This window comes from Microtus oregoni, unplaced genomic scaffold, assembly GCF_018167655.1.
Source record: "Microtus oregoni isolate MIOR12 unplaced genomic scaffold, Mior012 000002F_ref0000024, whole genome shotgun sequence".
NCBI classification, from domain to species: Eukaryota; Metazoa; Chordata; class Mammalia; order Rodentia; family Cricetidae; genus Microtus; species Microtus oregoni.
In genome coordinates, this window is record NW_024543061.1 from 71337917 (window position 1) to 71360713 (window position 22797).

General features: G+C 36.8%; 1 protein-coding gene across 1 annotated transcript; it reads right to left on the reverse strand.

The window, feature by feature from the left end:
• Positions 1 to 956: 956 nt before the first annotated feature.
• LOC121436463 (killer cell lectin-like receptor 2) lies at positions 957 to 21232 on the reverse strand. The gene is made up of 6 exons (XM_041636400.1): positions 21118 to 21232; positions 16909 to 17121; positions 15314 to 15453; positions 13728 to 13825; positions 2185 to 2324; positions 957 to 2104 (listed from the first exon to the last, which is right to left on the reverse strand). The coding sequence occupies exons 1-6, from the start codon at positions 21230 to 21232 to the stop codon at positions 2094 to 2096; spliced, it is 717 nt and encodes a 238-aa protein (XP_041492334.1). The 3' UTR covers positions 957 to 2093.
• Positions 21233 to 22797: the final 1565 nt, after the last annotated feature.

Genomic DNA, 22797 nt, shown 5'->3' on the forward strand with positions numbered 1-22797 from the left:
AGTTTATTTTCCTCACCTAGTTCTACTCTACTCTATCACAGGCCAAGCCATCTTTATTCATTAACCAAGAAAAGCAGCACATTAAAAAAAAAAGGACTTCCCACATAAGTACGCAAAGATGAGGGTAAAGGGAACTCTCCAACGGTGTAGAGAAAGAAAGTTGATACAAGCTATTTGGAAAATGCTGGAAGTTTCTTGTGAAATGAAATTGCACTTAACATGAGAAGTTTCATATCAGAGTTCTAGACTTTTTACTAAAAAATAAAATATATCTTCATACAATGACTTACACACAAATTTACATGACAACTTTATTCATAATTGTTAAAACAGATGGTAAAAGGACACCATCTGTTCACATGTGACTGGAGAAATAAGGTAATTTCTATAAAATAAAAGTGCTTTTTAACAAAAACATTTGAACCACTGATCTGTGAAAAAGACAGGAGTTAGCTAAAATGATGATGATGATATATAATATATAATAATAATGGTAACAATCAAAGAAAATTGAGCCAAATACAAATCTTTACATAATAAATGACACTCAGGACTATGCCACACTAACTGACAGTACAAAAGAGCATATTTCTGCTTGTCTGTTGCCAACTTGCGGGTGGCAAGATGCAGAAAAGAACATTGGGAGGTACAAACTAGACCTGTTATGGTTTGATGGTTCTCTTAGAGTTTCTATTGCTGTGATAAAACAATATGACCAAGACAACTTGAGGAGAAAGGGGATTATTTTGTTTACATTTCTACATCACAGTCCATCAGTGAAGGAAGTCAGAACAGGCACTAAAACCTGGCAGGATCCTACAAGTCAGAGCTGATACAGGTCATTGAGCAGTGCATCTTTCTGGGAGTTCCTCATGGCTTGCTCAGACTGCTTTCTTATAGAACCCAGGACCATATACCAATAGTTAGTCATACCCACAATGGGCTGGGCTCTCACACAGTAATCACTAATGCCCTGTAGCTTACGTATAAGCAGAACTTATGCAAGCACTTTCTCAATTGAGGTTCCCAATTCTCAGATAACTCAAGTTTGTGTTAAGATGATATGAGACTATTCTTCACAATGGTGGTAGAAGACATGTACATATTTGATAAAACTCATATTTCTCATGACTTACAGTGGGGACATTATATTACACACACACACTCCAACACCAGTATTTTATGTTTTTAATACCAAAGAAAAAATCTCATGAGTCAATAATCACTTCAGAAGTGAATGACATTAGAAATAAACGCACTGCATGGTCCAGACCATGAGAAAATATCAACAGTGGCATCACCCAGAAGACTGACAAATATGAAGATGGATTATAGATTAGAACATATAACTTTATCAATACTAATATTTATTGCTTCAGAATGATGTTTTAAAATAATTTATTTATCATTAGAACATATTTAAGGACAGTTTAGTATTATTATTATCATCACCGTAATTATTAGGCTTCATGAGACAGAATCTCACTCTATAGCCCACAATATTCAAAAACTTCACTATGTAGTTTACTCTCTTCAAACTGTTGTACCTGTAAGATTATACATCTGAGACATCATATCAAGCTGGCCTCAATGAATATTACCATGTCTATAGGGTTTCTACTTATCATCAAACAGATCAGAGAAAGAACATTTGGACTATGGTACGGGTTCATTAAACTAGTTTGAAACTATTCATCTAGTAAGTCTGAAATTATAATTTACAGAAAATAAATGCTTTTTAAAGATAAATTCTTCCACCTGCAAAAAAGTATCAAACAGTAATCAGCTAACTAGCAAGCAAACAGAAACACACAACTGCATTTTACTTCTTCATTGTTATGTCAAAGTCACGGATACAGAGATGATTTAACCTAGAGATAATAAGATATGTGTGCCATTTATCAATGTTCTATATTTGGTTCCATGTGTCATTCAGCAAACAAAGAGTGATTCCTCAGGGCCTAGGATCAGAGAGCATCAGTACTGTTGAAATAAGCTGCTCTTTTTATCAGGAAGGAAGATGGCTTCTGCTTTGTTAAGTCAGAGTTTGGAAAGTCATCTTCCCTTTCCAGCTCCTCACTTGGTTTATGCAGTCAAGTGAGACCTGTGAATGAAACATTCAGGTGTTAACTAGTCTGAAATCATCAGAGGAAACAAACACAGATGGCAACATTCCATTTTTACCTTTTCTTTGCTTACACATTTCTGCTCTTTTTTCACATATACAGCCAAGGCGTTTATCACAATCATAATCTTGTATGCCTGTTAAGCTGAGAAATGCACAGCCTCCTGTGGCACGTCCTAATTTTATTACTGTCAAATCACTATAAAACAAAAAAGATGATGGGCAGTTATTTACAAATGAAGCTTACAGTAATGAAGACCATGGTTATTAAAAAAAGTTTATTAACTAAAATACACAGAATATGAAATGAAAAATAAGAGTATCACTAAGGGTTTTTCACTTTCTCCAAAGTCATAAAAAATGGTTTTGAGCCAATGACATGACTCAGTGCAATAAGGTCACTATCACCAAACCTGATAACCTGAGTGCAAACCTCAGATGCCACACAGGAGAAAGAAAGAAGTAACTCCTTCAACTATATTCTTACTCCATTTGTCCTGTGGGATATTTGCACACACATGTGCACACATTAACAAAAAATAAATGAACAGAAACAAATAAAACTTTGACATGGTCTCTTGATCACAACACAACTCCTCATCTATTTCATATTGCTAATTTTTTATCTGCAAGTAAAATACAATTCATTATTACTAGGAGATAAATTTATTTTATTTTTTATTTCTTTTTCATTTCACATAGCAACCACAGTTCCCCCTCCCCTGCTTCCTGCTTTCCCCACCTCCATTCACTCTGTCAGAAAGCATAAGGCCTCCCTTGGGAAGTGATTAAAGCTTAAGGTTAAGACCAAGGTCCTCCCACCCCTGCATCAAGCCTGAGCAAGGAATCCCACCATAAAGAATGGACTCCAAAAATTCAGCTCATGCATCAGGGATAAACTATAGTGTAGGAGATATTTTTAAACTATGTTTCCCTGTGATACTTTTTGCAACAAACATAGAAAAAAAGAAGTAAATGTGTGGCACAGAGTGCAATGTACCAGTGGCCATATCAGGGGAACAGCAGGTGGCAGTTGAAAGTCAAAGTGTCCCACCAGAAGGGAACTCTCTGATAGGTCATTCTTAGCTAGGCAAGGCCCCAGGACCACAGACCCCAGAATGTCTTTTGCTTTTGCTGTGCCTTTACATATTTGCTGATGTTATCTTTCTTTGGTATCTGGCATGGTGTGAAAAAATGTGGGGAGACCCCCACTGCCTGAAATATAGTGTGTTTATCTCATGGAAATTTCCCACTCTTCTAGAGTATCTCTGGATTGTCATGAGAATGATTCCTCCCTAAATTGTACTGTCAAATTGATAACAATAATGTTAGTTTATACAGAGTTTTGATGAATAAAAATAAATACAAGTAAGTGTCACACAGCTAGGACACAAGAGTTTCTATTGAGGAGCTCTACAGCCTGTGGCTTAACTTAGTGATTAATGAAAACAACTGAATCCCTGTTAGCTTAGCTAGCTTGAATTCTTTTACCCTTAATGTTGGGAGATGTGCTCACAGGTTTCAGAGTGCATTACAGTTGAAACAAAGCTTTGAAAATAAAGAAAATAATGTTTTCATCAGATAGCTTTAAAGTGAAAAACCCAAGAAGATAATCTAAAGTTTTAGAATGTGTGAAACATTAAGGTCAGGAAACAAGAACAAAGCAACCCTATTATTACTAACTGATGCACTTTTCTTGCTAGGATTGGTTGATGACCAAAGGTTATAATTAATTCCTTATATCCATTTTGACACTCAATCTCCTGATATAAGAAACTATTAATGAGTAGGTATATACCCTAAAGATTTGAAGTAGAATGGACTGACAATTTCTCATATATAAAAGTTTATGCTTGTAATTCCTTTAAGATTCCTTATAAGATTACCTTTCAAGATAAGTAGTAAAGTAATTAGCCCTTCCTTTGTAACTACAAAACTGCAGCCTGCCAGTGAAACTCCTAACTGTGAATACCTTGCTTGTCCACCTGGTTAATCTAAAACAAGTTGCTTTAGATTCAACTAAATCTATGCAGGTTCTTGGAATAATTTGCTTTTCACTTATTATGTGTAAAATGTCTACTCAGGTAAGGGATGTGAAAAACATGCTGTTCTTTACTATTTGTTTTGTATTCATTGTAATCATTTACATAAGAAGCAGAATGTAGCCACACTGTAAGTTTTGTATTGCCTAAAAGATTTTTCTGGGACAATAAGCTATAAGGGAAAGATAGAGATAGAGTTAATGAGAGTTAAAATGAGCTAGAAGGAAAAACATCAAGAGAGAGGTAAAATGGGCTCAAGGAAGACATCAAGAATGAGAGTTAGAAAGGAAACATTAAGAATAAGAGAGTTAAAAAAAAAGAATAAGAGAGTTAAAATGGGTTAGAAGGCCTGTTTGGATGCTCACCTTCCTAGACCTGGATGGAGGGGGGAGGACCTTGGACTGCCCACAGGACAGGGAACCCTGACTGCTCTTTGGACTGGAGAGGGAGGGGGAGGGGAAGGGGCGTGGTGAGGAAGGAGGGGGAGGGAAAAGGAAGGCGGGGGGGGCGGAAATTTTTAATAAAAATAAAATAAAATTTAAAAATGAGTTAGAAGGAAAACATCAGGAATAAGAGAGTTAGAAGAAAAATATCAAGGATAGAGTTAGAAGTAACTAAAAGGGAAACATCAAGAAATAAGATGGATTTAGAAGGAAAATATCAAGAATAAGAGAAGGAAATCATCAAGAAAATAAAGAATAGAGAATTCAAAAAAAAGAATAAAGAAAAGTCTAAAGGAAACCATTAAGAGAATGTGTGTCTTTTTCCCTAACTCCCCAGATAAAAAACATTTAGTGTGCACTGATAATGTGGAGTCCTTTTTAGTTCTCTGCTGTTTGGAAATGGGCCCTACAGTTGGCAATACCAAGATCTCCTATACCTGTGTTTTAAGAAGAAAGGTGAGGTTAGGAATATAGTTGTGGATAAGAGTTTATGACTGCTGTTTGGGATGTTTTCCTCTTTCCTCCCCCTCTTCAGACATAATAAGTCTTGAACTGAAACAGTGATTGGCTGACTTCCCTGTATTCAACACAATATCAGTCTCTGTGGAATGGTACATTAATGCCACAACTACCTTACTGTGAGAAGTAACTTAAAATGCTGAATAAAAATAAATCATTTTAAAAAGGTGATGCCTATTTATAACCACCAATTAGATAGCTGAATTAGGAGGATTACAAATCAGGGAATAATGTGCTGTGGATCAAGCCCCTGAACAAATACAAACTAATCATTAAAACTGTATTCAATATATTTATGAACAGCCAGGAAGCAGATTCCGATGCTGATTGAGGCTTTAGAAGAAATGCAACTCCCAAAGGGTCAGCAGAGCATGGCAGCAAGTTTAATCTTAATAGGCAAGGCAAGATGAATAGTGAATCTACGGAAAGTGACCATACAAATGCTACATAATGAATGTTGACAGGTACAGTGGTAAACAAATGTATTCTCAGCATTTGGAAGGCAGAGACAAGAGTTGTAATTTTTATTAAAAAAAAAAAGCAATACAAGAGAGAAAGGTGTCATGTGACAGAGCTCAGATAGAGGGATTTTTTATTGGAGTAAAGCGTACGGAAATGGGGAAGGGGGAGAGGGAAAATCAGCCTCTGGAGACAGGAGTAGCAGAAGAGATGAGAATAGAGACAGAGACAGATGGACAGACAGACAGAGACAAAGAGGGAAAGAGAGAGAGATGGGAGGTGGGCAGGGCCTTTTTTAGAAGTGAACATAGTGAATGTGAACAGGAGGAGCTCTTAGTGGCTACAGCTGAGGACTTATACCCCAAGGTCAGGCCAGTACAGATGCCTGAGTACTAACAGCAGGAGGATCAGGAGTTCAAGGCTGGCTTGGGCAACACAGTGAATTTGAACCAGACTAGATTAATGAAAATCTGTCAAAAAAAAAAAAAACACAGAAAATGAAATCCATAGAATTCCATGTTTAAGAGATATCAAAGAGAGAAATTTTCAATAAAAGATCGCCCTTCTTCAGTCCTGTATCTCAGCCAAGTAGAAAAAGAGTATATAGATTTATCATAGGAACAGAAAGGGAAGATACATGAAATACATGGCTCATGGGCATATAGAGAACAGGTAAGATACAATAGGAATGAGAACACACTTTACCCAGGCTTGAGATATAATTACAGGCACAATCAATAAAGCATGTGTGTTTTACATAAACAAAGAGCAAAAGACCCAGAAGAGAGTAACTATTGACAAAATACACAGAAAGCTCATATTCTGCATCATGAGCTCTATGGTGATGCCTATCTAGATTTCTAAATGAGAAATAAAAGTTAAGCTCACAGTTGTTTACTAGATTATTAGAACTTGACATTGTAAGCAGGTGTACAAGCATTTGTATCTTCACACTAGAGATAATGCTTGTGGAAATCACAGCTATCTGACCACCAGGCTTCCTTACTCAGAGCTCATATTTGGCCCTAGTAATTATACCATCATCAAGGGTCAGTTCTACAAAATAGTCAACGTCAACAGAGATCGCTTAACCTGGATGTAGGTATCCTCTCTGCCTCTGGAACTTCACTCCAAATGTTACCACCTGCCCATCGCTAACTCTGTATAATGCTATAGGCTACATTCAAATTCATTAAGTCTGTAGCCAGGCATGGTGGAAATTAGCATCAATTCTAGTGCTTGGGTTGATGCAAGAAGAGCAGAGCTAGCCTATGTAAAATAATCCTTCTTTTAGAAAACCAAAATTAGTAACACTAATGTTAATCTTATCATATGAACGTATTAATACATCTTATAAGGCCTTCTGTTTTCTGGCTACCTCTGTGACAACCTATTTGATAATGTCCTCAGAGGAGAGAGAGGAAGCTATTTTCCTGCAGATTTGGAATCTAGTTGTCCACATTGGTGAAGTCACATTTAGAGCAGAAGTGAGCCAGACCTTCCATGTTCTCAGTCACTGAATGAAAGGTTCCTGAGAAAGTTACCACTGTTGATGCCTCATAGAGTTCTACAGCTGAAGAAAAAGAAATCTAGTGAATACTACAAAGGAAATGATGTGATAAGCAAAAGAAGCAGAAAAGGTACATTAAACCCATATAACATCAGACACAACATTTGCTATGTAACATTTTAAATAAGAAAGATAGATATCTTTCAATAGTAAAAAGACAGGAACAGTCATATCTGCCTTCAATCTCAGCACTTTCAAAATAAAGACATGAGGGTCAGGAATTCAAGACAAGCCAGGCTGAGATAAATCCCTATGTCAAAACAAAAGAAAAGAAAAAAACAATAAAAATTAAAGTGAGTTTTAAATGCTATAAAAGTCAACTTAAAAATATTAGATAGCAAATTTACTTAAAAGCCAACATAGAATTTGTAGGGAGAAATTTCAATATCTAGTATTTCATCAATAAGAAGGATGAATGATAAATATATAATATGAAAATAGATGGGAAATTTTGAGGATTAAAATATCAGGTGTGGATAAGTACTGCAGGGTAAGGAAACACAGGATAAAATGTGGATTGACCAAAGGGGAGACTCAGGAAAATGAGTTAGGAAAACCCACTCAACAGTAAGTTCATAGTTTACCAACACAAAACAGACTTCGTGTTTCTTTAGCAGTTTCGGGGTTGGTTTCTTATTTTTTTGTTTTTAGTATTTTTCTCTTATTAGGTATTTTGTTTGATTTTTCACTTTTTGTTTTGATTTATTTTGTGGACAGAGAGTTCAAAGAACATGGAGTTAGGTGGGTAGAGAGGTGGGGAAGACATGGGAGGATTTAGCAGTAGGAAACCTGATCAAAATATAGTCTATGAAAAATAAATGCCACTAAAAAGACAAATCTTAATTTAAAAAAAAGTTAGAACCACAGAAAGCATGAGTTATTAAGTGAAAATCAAAGTGCAAGGCAAGGGATATCCTCATAGGAATTACGGGTCAGAGAGACCATAGGGGGTCTCCAAATCAACACAGGCTACTGCCACTGCCCTTACTTACCATGTTGCTACCTCCCATAACTACATGGTAAGACCCTATTCCTGAAGACACCACACACTTGATGTCAGTATATAGAGAAATCAATATCAAGCCAATCAGGAAATATCTTCCTTTCAGTTAGCTTTCAAAGGGTCAGAAGGGGCTTTGCATGATGTTTGGGGAGAAAAGATATGAAAGGTCTTACACAGCACTGGACCCTTCATGCCACAATACTGATCTGCTAAGCAACAAGTGCCCGGTGGTATCATTGTTGTATGAAGCATTTAGCTGATTATTCTTTATCAATAAAAACTCAAGAGTCAGATCCAATTGTAAGAACATGGATGATCAGAGAAGTAGAGGGAAAGTGACCAGTAACTTCCTCTCTTTCTCCTTCTAAAAATGAACCCTGTCCCACTGCTTCCTGTATCTCTCTATATCTCCCTATATGTTCTCAGTTCTCCAAAACCTCTATGGCTAATTTTGGTCAGCTCTGATTCAAAATAAACTTTATTGTCAGTCTCAGATTTATCAGAGTGCAATGAAAATATCCCACAACAGTTATAGGATGACTGCTTTCTTATTGGAGTTGAGGACTTTACCACATAAGAAATGCCATTGCTATGGAATAATATCTTCTGTATACTTTGTGTGTACATGTCACGATGATTGGTTTAATAAACAAGCTGACTGGCCAATAACTGGACAGGATCAAGCTATGCAGGAAAGCTAATGTGAGAAAGATGGGATGAGGAAGGGCAGAGTCAGAAGAGACATCATTAGATGCACAGGGAGCAGAATGAATGTGCAATGGTAATAATGGTATTGCCACATGGCAGAGGGTAAATAAAGAATGTGGGTTAATTTAAAATGTAAGAGATAGTAATAAGCCTGAGATATTGGTCACATATTTATGAGTAATCTTAAGTCTCTGTATTGGTTATTTGGGAGCAGGCAGTAGGAACAGGAAAAATTCCTCTAAAAATTGTGCCAACTGTGGCACCACATACAACTACATAAATCCTGGAAAAGCTTTAAAAAGCATTCTAAACACACAAAAATGGAGTCAAGTATGGCATCTTGGTAACTGCCTTTTCTCTATAGGCTCTGTTTGCTAGCATCAGTCAGAGGCAAGGCTCCTCTAACAGGTAGCTTCCTTCAGCAATATTGGCAAAAACAGACATCATCACTCTTTTTAAAATCCCTGCTAACAAACATTGGATCAGGTTCATGAGCAGTGGGCAGTGGCAACAGGGACCCAAAAGCTACCCAGAGATGGGGCAATAAATGTAGCTCCAGCCGGTACCTTCATCAAAAATCTAGGCTTTCAGGGAATTAATGAGTGAGGTGAAGCCAGTGACCAAATCTTCCACTTTGGTCCTAGCCATGACACTTATTAAAGACTCATGTAGTCAGAAAAAGAAGGAAATATGTAGTAAAGACGTATTCAGACAAAAAAAAATACAAAATCAAAAAAAAAATCTCTAAATGGTTTACAGTCTGTTTAAAAAGACTGTAAGCTTGGGAGAGAGAAAAAAATAGTATGTATAGTCATGGATTAAAAATATAGTTTAAAAATAATAAAATCCTTAAAAGCGGAGTAAAGTAATATAAAAGAAAAAAGTCACATAAAAATGAAAAATACAGAGTCTGGATATCTGTATTATAGTTCTCTCCTTGAATTTTTTGACTGCTGAGGAAGGAGCAATATCTCCTAAGAGGCTTTTGATAATAAAAGCTTCTGGATTAAACCAGCCTATATATTTTGAAATGTTCTTACTTCAAAATGGAATTCAAAAGATATATTACTTTGATACAGTGATTCTGTTTATATTTCCATAGAAAATAGAAGGCTGTGGATTCATTCATAGTTAAGGAAAATCAGGTTTGATGGAGGGAGACCCTCTGAAAATTCCTAGCTATAAACATAAAGAAATAAATTATAAGACATGTGATGTATATTTTACCTGCTTAAACATAAAAAAAATCATCTTTGGCTGCTTTGTGTAGAAACACAGTATATACTTGTATTAATCCAGATACATATGTTATCTTTATAAGTTTACATATTTTCAGAGCAAAAAGACCATATACCAATACAAATAAATGGACAGGTGGTCTCAAAATGCCTCTGTTACATTCTCCTCAAATCTTGAATCCAGTACAACTTCACTGCTTCTAAATGAGATGATCCAGTCTCATTGAATACCCCATTCAAGGACTTTATCATAATCTAGAATTTTCTCAGAGTTTCCTAAAGATGGCAGAGCCCATAGACAACAGTAGCAGTCTAGAGAAAACAGTGTTCACATTCCTAAAAGGATTATGGATGTTAACTTTGTTTAGTGTGGTTGGTTGCAAGTTATTATTTGTCATGGTAAACAACAACAACAACAAACAAACAAACAAACATAAAACAACTAACCAATGGAGTTAGATTCAAAGATCTCTTTCTGCAAGAAAAGGGAGCATAGAAATGATAAAATGGTAGATTATTGATTACTGAATCTAGTTTAACCCCCAAAACATTTCACATTGGTATAAATTTGGTATATTGATAATAATTTAAAGTTAATTTGTTTTACTGTATGTATATTTCTACCTTTGTTTAGGTTATTGTGCTTATATAGTTCATTTAAAAACTTAATGTATAATATAAAAAGTTAATAGTCATTTATAATAGTCAAACTTATAGTCATGTTAGGTTAAACAGGTATATTTAGATAAAGATGAAAGTGAAGGTGTAAGTCACAACAATCCCACACCAGTTTGGAATTATGATTAATAAAATAAAATAAAAAACTTACAGATCACCGTCCCAGACAACAGCCCTCTGCACAATCAGGAACGGAGTCTAGTCACCAGAAGTGGAGCAGGAAGTAAGAGAGAGAGGAGAGAGAAGTGGCCGCTTTTTTTAAAGGGAGAGAGACCACGCCCCAATGGGCTGGTATCTCAGAAACTATTGGCTGAAAGAGCGGGAGGAGCTCCAGCAACATAAAGATCTGGTCTTCAAGCATTTAATGTGCATAATAACTGAAGACTTTTCCTGACAATGAGACATATCTGCCTGGTAGCACCAATCTGCTTCAAAGTAGATGATGGGCATTGAAGAACCTCCATACAGACTTTGTTTTCTTTATGGCAAAAGTTAGCCGTGCAAGGAAAGAAAGTGCCCTTGCTTCAATTGCTTACAATATATTGTCCAAACTATACCAGGAAGATGCAAGAAAGGTAACTACCAAACCTTTCCAAGACAAGGTAGAACAGTCCTTCAAAATTCCCTGGTTCACAGAAAAGTCTGTCAGATATGCTAGGCCTATAGGCCAGAGCTGGATGTCCTAACATTATAGTTGAACTTCGGGTGACTGTTCAGGTAACCTGTTGTCCTTCTCATTCGTTAACATTTCATCCTTCTGGGGTCTTTAATTGAGTTAAAGACTAAGAGGTTAAACTTATAGTTTTCCTTAGTTATGATGGAAGGCAAATTAATGATAAAATGTTAGACTAACCAAGATAAAATAGACAATAGAATATTTTCTATACTTTCACCAAATACAAGTAGAATGGACATTGTAACCATAATTCTTACTGGATAACTGTTTCTGTTGTATGTAATTCTGGTGCATATAATTTTATTATGTTAAAGTTAAAACCTTCCATTTTAATTAGACAGAAAGGTAAAATGCTGTGGAATAGTTCTTCTGTATGTTGTGTGACTATATGTCATTGTAACGGGTATAATAAACAAGCTAAACAGCTAAACAGGAAAAATTAGGAGGGAATACCAAACTAAGAATGATGGATGAGGAAAGGTGGAGTCAGAAATAACACCAGTAGATGCAAAGGGAATAGGATAAATGTCTATGTTAAAAATGGTACTGCCACACAGCAGAGGATAAATAAGGAATATGGGTTAACTTAAAATGTAAGAGCTAGTTAGTAATAAGCCAGAGTTATGGCCGAGAATAGGTTATTTAGAGGCAGGCAATACGGACAAAAAAATTGGATACATGCTATATTTGGTATTGTAACCTAAATAAAAGACCATGTTTGTGGATGTCATGGTCCCTGGGGTGGAACCTGCTACAATCATTTTGCCAAGTGAGTATGTAGTCAAATTGTACTCTTAATATTTATGTTTATGGCCTAGACTTGGACTGCTCTCAGCTTTGGTCAGAGAAGCTTCTTTTTGCAGTGGATAGTACAGAGAAGCAGAAGTGGTCAATGTGCCAATGAGAAGAGAATATATGGTCAGCCATAAAGGGAACATCTTCACAAACCCATTTCCCCAAATGCCACCACTGAGACTAAGGGAACAAAAGGGAGAGGAAATTAGAAAGAATGTAAGAGCCAGCCAATGGGGAAAAGTTCTGTGGAATGCTGCTTTCTGGACATGACAAGGCTATCCCTCTACCAAACTGGTTACCTAGATGAGACCTGCACAAAATCAAGCCAACCAAAATTCCAACATAGATGGGAAGGGGCCCTCTACCCCTTAGTGAATTACTATTGTTAGGTGACAACTATTGGAAATGGGAAATTTATTCTTCCTTGAGGTTGTGGCCATGGCTAGGTTTCCTTGCACAACCATGTTCCTATGAACAACATCCATTAAGAAACTTGGGGTAGAGGAAAACATGTTAGAGCACATACAGGGGAAGCTTGAGGGGGAAAGTATGCAATGGATATGATCATGTTTCCATATATTTATATACATACATACACACACACACACACACACACACACACACACACACACATATATATATATGAGATCTTTCTTTCTTTATTAGTGGAGGTGGTGGCAGTGTTTTTTAAGACAGTGTTTCTCTGTACAGCCCTGCTTGTCCTGAAACTCACTCAGCATCTCAGACTTTCTCTGAACTCAAAGATGGGCCTGCCTTTGCCTCACATGTGCTGGGATTAAAGGTATGTGCCACTACAAGGCACACACCTTTCAAAGAGTTTTCTAGAAAAATAAATACTAATCATAAATAAAAACAGTGAACAGTTTTCTACCACATTAGATTTTGTACATTACAATACCTTGAAACGGAAAGTATGTGTGTGTGTGTATATATATATATGCATATACATATATATCATGTATACATGTATACATGATATATGTATATATACATGACATATGTATATATACATACATATGTATATATATGTGTGTGTATATGTATATACATATATATACATATATATCATGTCTTATATTTATAAATTCAAACAGTTATATAAGTAACTACAAAAAGAAGTAAAGTTAATGTCTGAGATACTCCTACTCATTGTATCTGTCAGGATGGTCCAGTCACTTCACATCATCTTAAGCTGCTGATTGCTTGTGCCCTGTGCATCTTAGAACACACAGTCCTGAGCTGTGTTCAGTATTACATCACTAGCAGTCAACTTCTAGACCATTCCTCTTCCCTATCGATCACTTGCTCAGGCACTGCCTTATGCATCTTGTCCTTAACTGTGAGCTGCATAGAAAATAAGGGAAACCTTCTGAAATGAGAGAAAAGCCTTGTCACACAATCGTCCCAACAACTGTACCAGTGTTAGCGTGTAAGGGTTCAGGAAACTCACGGGTTACATGGGCTATCACTAACCCATTGCCATTTCCTTCCATGATATTTTAATCCAATCCAGGATTTGTTTAAATGAAGTTGGGCTTTAAGGAATTCCTGCAAAGGAAACAACACATCTTACCATAATATTTCTGTCTAGTGAGGAAAAAAAATAACCAATAATATTCCCAGCTATTCCCATGTCAGTTCTCTGCTGGCCCCTCACTCCTTCCATTTCCCACAAGCAGCTCATTTATATCAAAACTGATATCAGTTTCATAAGTTATTTCGTATGAAAACTTCATGTGTCCAGTGATACTCAATTCCTTAAATGATTTGTGATGGTGTTTCTTAGACAAAGTCTCAGTGTATAGCCAAGGCTGGCTTTAAAATCACAATCTTCCTGCATCAAGACCCAAACTATACACTACACATTGGCTCATTAAAGAGTCTCTGACATCTTATAAAATTATTCAGATAATCTCTCTGAAAGATTACAGAGGCCTGTGGGAAGTGTGCATTATAAGTGGCCCCTGTCTTCAAAGCAAATTCATTAAGATAAAAACCCTTTGGGAAAAGCTGTGCATCTAAGTTCCACAGTCCAGAGAGGAGCCCAGGCTGTAATTCAGACACTGAAGTGACATCTTGGGGAAGAAAAGTGGAGATATTAGGGAGTAATTCTTGTGTCCTACATGACACATTCAAGTGTCATGGTATCTCATGAAATTTCAGAATATGTTTTAGAATTCAAGCTTAAATTTACCTATGTTTACTGTATCTAATGGAAAATTATATTATTAGTTAACATTAAAATTTATTTGATGCTGTAATTTTTAAACATGTATTAAATTGGTAGGTAAATGTTTCCATGTTCTAAATAACAGAGATGTCAAACTGATCCTCCAAGCATTTCTCTAAAAAAATATAATCCACATATTTGGAGACGTTTCTTTAGTAATAAATGTAATCAGACAATGGTAGTACATTGGCCACTTTGTTTTTATCTTAAATACTTGATTCTGGATATGGACATCTTTTCTGATACAAAGAATACTATGAAGTAAATTTTGTGGACAGATTTATTGAAAATCACATAAGTTTACTGATATTTCTGTTTATTGTACAGTTCTCTTGTCATTTCCATTTTGCAGATTGGTCCAAAGATCAATTATTTTCCATCTCAAGCAGTCTCTTTTCTGGGTTCCAAAGAGCAAGCCCTCAACAACTGCCTCTGGAGATTTACTTGGCACTCTATGGAAATAAATAACAGCCACTCACAGAATGTGCTGTACCGAATGGTTAAACTTCACCAGGAAAAGACATGCTTATTTTGGGGACTCTTCTGCAGACTCCTGAGAAATAATGGAGATTGCAAAGGCATGACTGCCTGCCTAGTAATGAGTCTCCTCATGGCAGACCCTGCATCCTGAAACTAAAAGGAATGAGCTGGGAAATTTAACTGCATGATTTCTGCCCTCATTACAGGAAAACCACATACAGCCCCTGAAGCACTCTTTTATTTGAAACTCATAGGCTCATGCTTCACTATCAAAGGGATAGAGTAGTCCATGAATAAAGATGCATGTTAGAGTCTATTGTACCAACCAGTTCATCATTATTCTCTATATTCAAAATGGAAAATCTGCATTCTTCGCAGGTCTGTTTGCATTTATGCCAGTGTTTATTGTCCGTGAGAAAATAACATTTTATGCCACGGCAGAACCAGTGTCCGTCAACATATTTGTCTACAACAGAGAAAGGAATGATTAAAATTATTACTTTTTGGTGTTTTGTAATCAGAATATGTTTAATAAGCCTATATAAGTAACTAAAATCTCACAGCTCTCAGAAATTTAGATTCTAGAATGCTGGGAGACCTTTGCACACCCATGTTCTATGCAGCAGTGCTTACCACAGTAGAGAAATGAAAACAACTTTAGTGTTCTTTCTTGATGAGAAAGTAGAGAAAATGTAGAACATATACTCAATGGAATACCATTTAGCCTTTAAAGGAAATTAAATACTGCCAGACATATTCTATAGCTATAAGCCCAGCATTCCACAGAGTGAGTCAGGAAGATCACCAGGAGTTTGAGGCCATCCTAGACTGAGCAGTGAATTCCAGGATAGCCTGGGCTATACATTGAGTTTCAAGTCAGCCTAGGCTACAGAATGAAACCATGTCTCACATCCAAACACCCAAAAGAGAGAACCTGACCAATGATGATGAGCTGTGCAATAAGAGTAATATTATCTTTCTTCTCAGGTCTTTGATGGGATTGAAGACTAGATAGTCATAGTTACTTTCCTCTCATGACTTAGTCAAGCCATTTCTAATACAAGACTTAGACTCCTTAGGATAAAACAATTATTTAAACATTTAGCAGATTTCTTGCTTAATATTGTTTATGCTGGTTGTAATTCACATTTTTGTACTTGATATCTATTCTTACTGTATATAGTTTTGTGTTGGATTTGGAACTCTCTTATTTGTACAAAATGGGGAGGTAATGGGGAACCTCCTTCAACCAATGGCCTTTGAGATGCTGGACCAGGTTGGGCATGGTCTTGGGCACCAAAAATGTGCACGCTCATGCACTCACCCTTTCTCTCCTCTCTTGCCTGACTGCCAGATTCAGTTCCTATTGCCAAGTCATGAAGAGGACTGTGATCTGTGAGTTCCCACTAAATAGAGAATCCGTCATTATATTCAGTTCTGAGCTAGTGTGGGACTATTTTCTCCATGTTCTCCTACAAACTCTGTCAATTAAAGATAACTAGTCATGGTGCAAAGTAAGAAAGATTCCTTGTAACACATGCTATTTCATCTTTTTGGCATCATTAACAGTGTTACTAATTGATATTCATGAGTGTAAGCACTATATGCACTGTTCATCACAAACAGGCCATCTATTTGGAACCAAGGCATAAGGAAAACATACAGATAGATGTGTGCACACACACGCATACACACACACACACACACACACACACACACACTTTTATGATTGTGTGTAAATATGGAGTGCTTAGCCTCTAGGAACTATAAAACTCTCCTAATTCAACCAGAGGTTTCTGGGGTTCAAGGATTCTATATAAAATAAGGAAACCCCACTGTAATCGGCTAATTGGACTTCAATTTTCTGAAGAAGAAATAATAAAAGAATCCTGCAATTCTTTCTTCAAGATCCCCTCCATACCTGAGAATACTGAGCAATCTAAAGAAATCTTGGTTTTTGCATAGCATTCTTTGTTGATGGAGTCCAGACGACCTTTGAGGGCATCATACTCTAGAGACATATTTCTCAACATTTTTTCCTTTAAGGAGCTGTCATTTTTCAAGGTGTCATAGGTTTGGTTGAGGTTGTTTAGAATTTTCTCCTGTTCTTGTTTCTCTAGCCTGTACTGAAAAACTAAAATTAACAGCAGACATATAACACCAAAAATTTTGTAAGGTGTAAATACTGAAATTTAAGATAAAAGAAAAAGTCTATGTTGACATCGAATACATATAACTACTCTAATTGCTATTTTGACATTAAGAAACAGTTCAATTAACTCACTATAGAAATGGAAACAGGATGATCCCGAATTTCCTGAGAAAATGAAACACTGCTTTCCAAAGTGGTTGCACAAGTTTGCATTCCCACCAGCAATGGATGAGGGAACCCCTTCCTCCACAACCTCTCCAGCAGAGGCTATCATTGGTGTTTTTGATTTTAGCCAATCTGACAGGTGTAAGATGGTATCTTAAAGTTGTTTTGATTTGCATTTCCCTGATCGCTAAGGAGGTTGAGCATGGCCTTAAGTGTCTTTTGGCCATTTGAACTTCTTCTGTTGAGAATTCTCTGTTCAGATCAGTGCCCCATTTTTTAATTGGGTTAATTAGCATTTTAAAGTCTAGTTTCTTGAGTTCTTTATATATTTTGGAGATCAGACCTTTGTCTGTTGCGGGGTTGGTGAAGATCTTCTCCCAGTCCCTGGACCCAGCAATACCACTCTTGGGAATATACCCAAGAGATACCCGATCATCTGACAAGGGCATTTGTTCAACTATGTTCATAGCAGCATTATTTGTAATAGCCAGAACCTGGAAACAACCTAGATGTCCTTCAATGGAAAAATGGATGAAGAAAGTGTAGAATATATACACATTAGAGTACTACTCAGCAGTAAAAAACAATGACTTCTCAAATTTTGCATGCAAATGGATGGAAATAGAAAATACTATCCTAAGTGAGGTAACCCAGACCCAAAAAGATGAACATGGGATGTACTCACTCATAATTGGTTTCTAGCCTTAAATAAAGGTCAGTGAGTCTATAATTGGATATCCTAAGGAAGCTGAATAAGAAGGTGAACCCAAAGAAAAACATATAGCTATCCTCTTAGGTAGGGGAAGTAGACAAGATTGCCAGGCAAAAATCGGGATCTTAAGGGTGGGGTGGAGGGGGGTAAGGGGAGATGGGGAGAGAAAAGTGAGAAGGGTAGGATGGGGGGAACCTGGGGAAAAAGGATGATTGGGATAAAGGAAGGTTGGATAGGGAAGCAGGGAAGCACATATCTTAATTAAGGGAGCCATCTTAGGGTTGGGAAGAGACTTGGACCTAGAGGGGCTTCCAGGTGCCCAAGGCGAGGTCCCCAGTTAGTTCCTTGGGCAGCTGAGGATAGGGAACCTGAAATGGCCCTATCCTATAGCCATACTGATGAATATCTTGCATATCACCATAGAACCTTCATCTGGCGATGGAAGGAGATAGAGACAGAGACCCACACTGGAGCGCCGGACTGAGTTCCCAAGGTCCCATTGAGGAGCAGAAGGAGGGAGGACATGAGCAAGGAAGTCAGGACCGTGAGGGGTGCACCCACCCACAGAGACAGTGGGGCTGATCTATTGGGAGCTCACCAAGGCCAGCTGGACTGTGACTGAAAAAGCAGGGGATAAAACCGGACTCTCTGAATATGGCGAACAATGAGGGCTGCTGAGAAGCCAAGGACAATGGCACTGGGTTTTGATCCTACTTCATGTTCTGGCTGTGTGGGAGCCTAGCCAGTTTGGATGTTCACCTTCCTAGACCAGGATGGGGGGCGGGGAGGACTTTGGACTTTCCACAGGGCAAGGAACCCTGACTGCTCTTCAGACTTGAGAGGGAGGGGGAGAGGAGTGGGGGGAGAGGGAGAGGAGTGGGGGGACGGGGAGAGGAGTGGGGGGGAGGAGTGGGAGGCTGGGAGGAGGCGGAAATTGTTTTTTTCTCAATAAAACAAAAAGAAAGTTAAAAAAAAGGAATGGAAACAGGAATTGCTCTCTATCTACAACTTCAGTGTGAAGTATATGATACAACTGAAAAAATTATGGTGGAAGTAGCATATCTTCGAATTACTAAATTTTATTCACAGACAAAAACTTACAAATAAATACTAGAGTAAAATATTCAGCAAACGTGCCCTGAAAATCTAAATTAATAAACATAAAAAGGCACAATTCTCAAAGGACCAGATGTGAAACGTAATATCCAGAAATTAGCACAGCCTGGGAGTGATTTCTTCCAGAGATGTAATGGAATCCAATAAGGCTGTACCTTTAACGTCTCTGTATTCATTCAGTATTTTTACACAACCATGTCCTCAATATACACTGAAGAGAAAACTAAAAAAAAAAAAAAAAAAAATCTTTTTTTTTTTTTTGCACAGTCATTCTTCACAGAATGTTTACCTAAGATTTTAATTGCCTGGACTCAGCAGGAAGACTACCACCAAGTCCCCAGAAGGGATCATGGCAATGATGAGAGAATAAAGCAGCTCCCAAAAGTCCTACATTAACAAATTAGGTATATAAGAGAAAAGGAGCCTGTAGTGTCAGAAAGAAAACATTAAAAGTTCAGAGCCACCTGTCAAATCTCCTGATTATAGAAAGGACAATGGACAGACTGTAATACTTGTTTTTGTGTCTAAAGTTATTACTTAGGCAGAAAGGCAAAGAAGATGTATATCAGTTACTCACTGAATGTCACCAACACTGTTATGACCACCAGCAGAATGGAACAAAAGATTCCGAGAGGTATCGCAATGAGGTTCCAGGGGACTGAGCTCTCTTAATTAACAAAACAAAGCAACAAAAAAAAATCATCCCCATGAAAAGAGCATATTACAGTAGTAATTATAATTTCACATAGCATGAAAATAAGGTACATTGGTCTTTAAAATTTTTATATAAGTCCATCATACAAACTGCATGAAAATGTGCTTTTTAAATTATAGATTTCTACCTAAAATGCACCCATTGTAGAAATCCTACATGTTTGAAGTTTCACAGGATTTCTAGCTTTTTCTCCTTTGGCCTTACTTTCTCAATTGTCCCAACTTAACCTAGGAGCCGTTGGGTGACAGGCACTTGCCCTTCACCCAGTTCTACAAGATCAAAAGTGCATCCTTCTGAAAACACTGAAGGCACAGACACAGTCCAAGTAGAAGATTCCAAACTGCAGTGTGCAGTCCACCAAGGGCAATAACTGAGATGAAGAGGAAGAAAAAAGGGGTGGATGTTCTCGAGAACTGTGGGGAACCATAGCTGTTCCAGAGCTGACCTGTAAACAGGCCCATTCTTGAAGGAACCTAAAGTCAACTCTATCTTTCTTTTGGTAAATTCTAATTTTCTATAGACAATAATAAACATCTTTGTGTATCTGAAGTGTTGGAAACATGAGAGCCCTGCATCTGATTATCACCTAATCAAAGAAGTAAAGGTTCTCAGTTTAGAGGTCAGCTCTGACAGTATGTGCAGATTGAGCACACACACACACACACACACACACACACAATTGAGACATCTGCTCTTTTTAATAAACTTAATTCTTCTTTGACACTTTTGCAAATTCACAGTGTGGTTTACTCATTCCCATACTCACTACCCTCTCTTATCTCCCTTCTGTTCCTCTGAAACCTTTTTCCCAGGAAGAGACTTCCTCTTCAAATGAACTACTTTTGCTGTTTCCTTGAACTAGATGTTGAGAATAACAAAGACAATTAAAACACCTTCTGCTAGAATGAAAGTACTGTTTCTAATGCAAATTTTTATTTGTTTAAGATTTTATTTCTCTACAATGTTGAGTGTTTCTTCAGGCTTGACTGTGTCACTTTTAAAGGTTTCAGAATACTTTACTAGACTAAAAAAAACCTAATGGTTTCTTAAATTTGAAAGAATGTATTTACTTCTTGATTCTCCATTCTCAAGAATTTTTTTCCTACAGGCTCCCATTGTTCTACCTTGTCTAGCTGACTTTCTTTTACTACCAATTAACAACTAGAAATAGGGTTATTGTTTTCAATAGAAACCAGTAGAATATTGTTTTCAAATGTCCAAAGTTACAATGCATGAAAAACAGGTGAATTTATACACTTAAAACGTTTACCTTTGTGGCCATCTTCTTTGGGCCCTTGAGCCTCATCAGGCCTTCCTTCATTCTTCAACCCTGAAGAAGACTTATGGAATCTCACAGTTGCATAAGTGATCTCTTCATCACTCATCTTGGGAATAAGTGAAGTACAGTTTTTGCTAATACCTGACCTTGAGTGATTTCGGGAAAAAAAAAAACACTAAAATGTCCTCCTTTAGGAAGGTACGTGGATCTGATACTGCAATAGGGTGGGAATGAGTGGGTCTGATTAATTCCACTAATGACCCAAACATTCTAAATCACATGGACTAATCCTGATTTCCAATAGAGGTGAGAAATCGTTGATTATTTCTGTCATTTGAACCTCTAATTGTCACAGCAATTATTATCAGAAAATAAAGAATTTAAAATATATTATTAAGTCATTGTAATATTGAAACACCCCATAATATTCAAAGTACTCGACATATATAAAATTGTTAGGCAATATTGCTATCACCATAAATCATTGAAACACTTTTAAATTATCAATTCAAATAACAAAAATTCAAAGATTTCTGAATAAATAAAATCTTTTCTTTAAAATTATTTACACATTTTGATAAGCACATAAATATAAAAATGTTTTTGCAGTCTTTTCAATTATATATGTCTATCCAGGTTTCCCAGTTTCCCATACACCACTTCAAAAAGAATATTTGAATGTTAATATAGGAGATGATTAAAATTTTGGGCTTCAAGAAATATAAATATTTCTTGGGTTGAGCCCAAACACCTGAGATGTCCAACCTCTTGATTCAGCCACAACCTACACATTCTTCTCCATGGTCAGGCTTGGTAAATGGATGCAACGTGAAAACGTCCTACAGTGTGGGGTAACCCAAACACAGAAAGCTAAAAGCCACATGTTTCCTCCATCAGAGACCCTTGTCTTTAAGTCTTCCAACAAGCTACATAATCTAACTGCAGCAGCCAGGAAAGTAGAAAGGGTTATTGCATGGGGTGGAGTATGGAAGCAAATATGATGAATATAAGAAGATGCTACCTAAAACTTAATTTCAAGTTATTCAACATACATGATCGTTTCAATATTATTTTCTAGTGTAAGATATTGCCAGAAGAATCATTGGTTAATTCCCGTAAAGGATCCATTCTGGTTTTATATATATATATATATATATATATATATATATATATATATATATATTATTCAATAGTAAATATTTATAACTCACCGTGCCCCTTACATTGATAACTGAGATAGTATCCAACAGATAATATGGAAAACAAACAGTATATGGATTGGTTCTTCTCTAGTTTTTAGTTTCATGAAAATTACTGAATTTATTCACATTTTCCCTAATTTCTTAAGAAAAAGGAAACTTTCCATTAGAGAATTCATTTTTTAAATTGTTATTCATTATTACTGATCTTGGGGTCGTGTCTGTGCCATGGTGCACATGTGTCCAGAAGACAACTGTATCCAGTAAGTTCTCTCATTCCAGTCTTATGTGGCTTTCAGGGATAAAGCTTAGGTAGTCAATCAGACTTGTGCAGCAAGTATCTTTACACACTCAGCCATCTTCCTTGGCTCCTATTATGTATGACTTCTGCAAGAATTGTATATAAACTTTCACATAGTTAAAAAGTAATGAACTCCTTAGAACCCTCTACCACTTACTTTCTCAGCACACA

Excerpts from the sequence above, each read along its gene's own strand:
- LOC121436463 (XM_041636400.1), bottom strand. The coding sequence starts at position 21,232 with ATGAGTGATGAAGAGATCACTTATGCAACTGTGAGATTCCATAAGTCT. Across the intron at positions 17,122-21,117 it reads CAAAGAAGATGGCCACAAAG|TTTTTCAGTACAGGCTAGAG; the intron begins GTAAACGTTTTA and ends TGTTAATTTTAG. Across the intron at positions 15,454-16,908 it reads AGATTGCTCAGTATTCTCAG|ACAAATATGTTGACGGACAC; the intron begins GTATGGAGGGGA and ends TCTCTGTTGTAG.